At 33.7% G+C, this 3,949-nt stretch overlaps 1 protein-coding gene across 2 annotated transcripts in view; it reads left to right on the top strand.

Moving 5' to 3' along the window:
• The first annotated feature begins 332 nt into the window (after positions 1–332).
• The window catches only part of LOC128246975 (putative acyl-CoA synthetase YngI), a 6,462-nt gene continuing 2,845 nt past the window's right edge, over positions 333–3,949 (top strand). The window contains exons 1-2 of one of the 2 annotated variants that reach the window (XM_014924959.2): positions 333–531; positions 2,678–2,871. In XM_014924959.2, the coding sequence (XP_014780445.1) occupies positions 2,726–2,871 (146 nt within the window). In that variant the 5' untranslated portion in view covers positions 333–531; positions 2,678–2,725. Of the gene's footprint in view, positions 532–2,674; positions 2,872–3,949 lie in introns of both variants that reach the window. The other variant, XM_014924958.2, reaches the window with a different exon arrangement.

Raw genomic sequence — 3,949 nt, 5'->3', positions numbered from 1 at the left:
TATATATATATATATATATATATATATATATACACACGCGTATATATTTACACTCATGTATATATGTTTGTTTACGCATGTACGTATTGTACTTGCTATTGTCAAATTGTCAATAATTTTCACAGTTCAGTCAAACGCTAACAAAACAGCTTAAAGAAAACATTCAAGTGTACCTGCAAATGAATTTATTCAGCTTTTGTGCTCAGCGAATTATCCATAAATTTTTGTGAATAAAATTGTCAAACGTAGTCACAATTATCTGTCACAAACATCTGTTGGCGTTATCTATGTATTGTTTGTATGAGTGTGTCTGTGTCTGTGTTATGTAATTGACCCTGAATGTATGGAGTTAGGCATAAAATAGCTAATTATATTATACGTGTAAATAGGTATGACTTGACAATTAAGTACAAAGAGAGGGCGAAAGAGAAAATTAGAGAAATGAAGCCACCCACTTTACACATATCCATATATTTAAAAAGATTATTTCCTAGAATGAATTTCACTTTCAACAGAGCGTCTTCGAGTAACGTACGTACAATTTCTTTTCTTTGTTGATGCTTCTATATTTCTTTTCATTTTTCAGAAATTCTTCCAAAGTATATGTGCCAAGACAATTAAGTGTAAATAACTTAGTAGATATTAAAAAAAACGTTGCATTTCATTAGTTATGTAATTAACGAAATATTTTTTCTTGCTCTCTCATTATTATTATTATTATTATTATTATTATTATTATTATTATTATTATTATTATTATTATTATTATATAGGCGGCGAGGTGGAAGAATTGTTAAGACGCTGGGCAAAATGCTTAGCAGTATTTTGTCCGTTCTTACGTTCTGAGTTCAAAATCCGCTGAGGTCGACTTTGCCTTTCACTCTTTCGGGGTCGATGAAATAAGTACCAATTACGCACCGGCCCCCTCCCACAAATTTCAGGCCTTGCGCCTATAGTAGAAAGGATCCTTATTATTAATATATTGCTGCTACTGCTATTGCTGTTGTTACAATGGTGGGAAGCTGTCTGAATCGTTTGCAGGCCGGATAAAATGCTTGACGGCATTTCTTCCAGAATAATAACATAGCTCATGCTGCTATATAAGTTATATTTACATCTTTGTCACATCATTAAAGGTATGAATATAATATATGCTCTTCTCGTTTAATCTGCCTTAATGCCCGTGTTTTTGACGGAGTTCATTCTATTCCGAACTTTCGGACCACATTTCCATTCAACCTTCTCCTTTTTGCACGGGTTATGGATGCTCTGGGAACAGTTATGGGACCTACCCCTTCTCCTTTGACTAAGCCAAAGAAAGAACATGCAATGTAGCAATCGTTAACCAAAATAGAAAGCAAAATAAGATGTTTCTAATAACTGGCTTCTTTGTCACATTGTTAGTAAATAATGTTTATCATTATTGTTTTCAGCCGTATTTGTTTGTTTGTTTGTTTGTCCGTGGACAAGATACTCAAGAACCGCTGTATGGATTCGGATGAAACTTTCAGGGATGTTTGGCCTCGTGACTGGCTCAAACTAGTTAGGTTTTGGGATCAATCCAGCACCGGACAAGGAATCTGGATTATTTTCCCGGTCTTTTTACTTAATTTTTGAGAGCGGTCGGGTTCATTTTTAGTATTCTCGTTTTTGAGAGCAGTTGAGTTTATTTCGCATATTCTCATTCATAAATCATTTCTGGCTAATCGCTGAGAGGGCGTTGGTGTTGCCTTGGCGGATATTTTCACTCTTACAGTGCTCTTGTTGTTATTATTATTACTGTTATTATCATCACCATTAAGTCGGTGAGCTGGCAGAGCCGTTAGCACGCCGGGCTAAATTTTTAGTGATATTTCGCCTGTCGCTGCGTTTCGAATTCTGCCGAAGTCGGCTTTGCCTTTCATCCTTTTAGGGTCGATAAATTAAGTATCAATAAAACACGAGGGTCTATGTAATCGATTTAATCCATTCCCCCAAAATTTCAGGCCTTGTGCCTATATTATTATTGTTGTTACCGATAGAAACAGAATAAATTTTATACAATAATAGAATCAAGATTTTCATATTCGTATACTAGTCTGCACGCATTCGTTCTAAAAAAAAAAAAAGCAAGCGAATTGTCAACAAGGCCAGCAAGGTTAACTTTAAAATTGTTAATACAATATAAGTGATTTAAATGTTGCTCTTTTAAGGCGTAAAGACTATAGCTGTGAAGAATTTCTGAGTAAACAAAAACGCCGTATATTTCTGTCTGTTCACAGCTTTACTTTAAAATGCATGTTTTGTAAATAAATTATACCACATACGGAGCAGTTATCTACTGGGTTACGTTATGTCAATAATTTTACTCTTACATTAATCGAGAACATTTCCGCAAGAATTTACCACAAATATAGATCTAGATCGATTCAGTTTATTTCTATGAAACAGCTAATTTGTACAGGACAAAAAGCTACATTTTACCTCCTCCAGCTTTCTCATTCGTTCTCTCCGCTTCTTTCACTCCATACACACACACGCACACACACACACACCATACTCTCTCTCTCTCTCTCTCTCTCTCTCTCTCTCTCTCTCTCTCTCTTTCTCTTTCCCTTTGACCCCTTCTCATTCTCACTATCTCAGTCTCTTTTACTAAATTATTAATGACATTTTACTGCCTTCTTCTTTTCAGTAGCTTCTGACGAATATAATCTGAACAACGAATTACCAAGTATTGAATGAAATGGCGAGTTATTATCACAGAATCAGTAATCGTCCTATGAGCAACGACACTATTCCCGGGAGATTATATCAATTCGCTAAAGCTAACCCAAACAAAGAGGCGATTGTTTACTATGACAGAAAATTCCAACGAACAGCTATAACACGGTAAGAGCTAATATTTTGTCTATCAGTTTTGGACGCAAATATTTATCCATTCTTAATAGAAAGACTTAGTGAGTTTAGATTGGGATTTATGAGATTTAGAGACGTTCATTTCCAAGGTGTAGTGTCACTATGTTTCCTTTTGATCATTAACATATTTGAATTACATAATGTTTGTTAGTTATATATATATATTCCCGTTTATTAAATTGGGTTTCTGCACAAAGCAGCGGTGGTGAATGTCATTTCTAGTTAAAAGTTTGTCATAGCCTAAGCGCTGAGTAAGCAGCATTGAGGTACAATATGTCTGATCGATATACAATCATTATAATTACACAGTGTTCAGCAACTGTGATTGATCTCGATACTTCTATTAGGAACCCCCGTTAATTTATAAAGTTTTTAAAAAACTTTCATAATGTTTGTAGAAATAATGTTTGCAGACTTGAAAAAGAATGTTAAATGCGAAACTTGTACTTATATATGCAAGATTGATTAAGTTGATTGAAGAATATTGAGAATGTGCATAAAGATTACTGTTGACAGGCGAAAAGTGAAGATGTCGGGGTTTTGTAATTGATATTAATATAATCACATATGAAATACTTGGAACGGGAAATAATTAGTTTATAATTAAGTAATCAATCTAGACATAATAAAATATATTTGATTATTCTCATGAAACAAGTTACTACACATGACATACTCTGACACACGCACGCACACACATATATACACATAACTTATAAGCCGTGGCCAAACCACATTTTATTATGACTAAATTGTTTATTTGATAATGAATTGGTTATTTCCTATTCCAAATATATGGGCGAGCTGTTTGATGCCAAGAGTTACATATATTTTATTGCATTTAAGGCTGGGGTCTTTTATTGGATCATAGTTTTTATAGTTGATGCTTTAAAATGATACTTTGCAAATTTTAATCTTACTTAAGGAAAATAGAAATGAAACCCAATATTCTTCGGGGAACTGCTTATAGTAGTTGCCACATTCGCTGTACGGCTACGATAATGTGTATATATATATATATATATATATATATATATATATATGTATATAT

Source organism: Octopus bimaculoides, chromosome 5, assembly GCF_001194135.2.
Source record: "Octopus bimaculoides isolate UCB-OBI-ISO-001 chromosome 5, ASM119413v2, whole genome shotgun sequence".
NCBI classification, from domain to species: Eukaryota; Metazoa; Mollusca; class Cephalopoda; order Octopoda; family Octopodidae; genus Octopus; species Octopus bimaculoides.
This window is presented reverse-complemented; position numbering and strand designations above follow the sequence as displayed.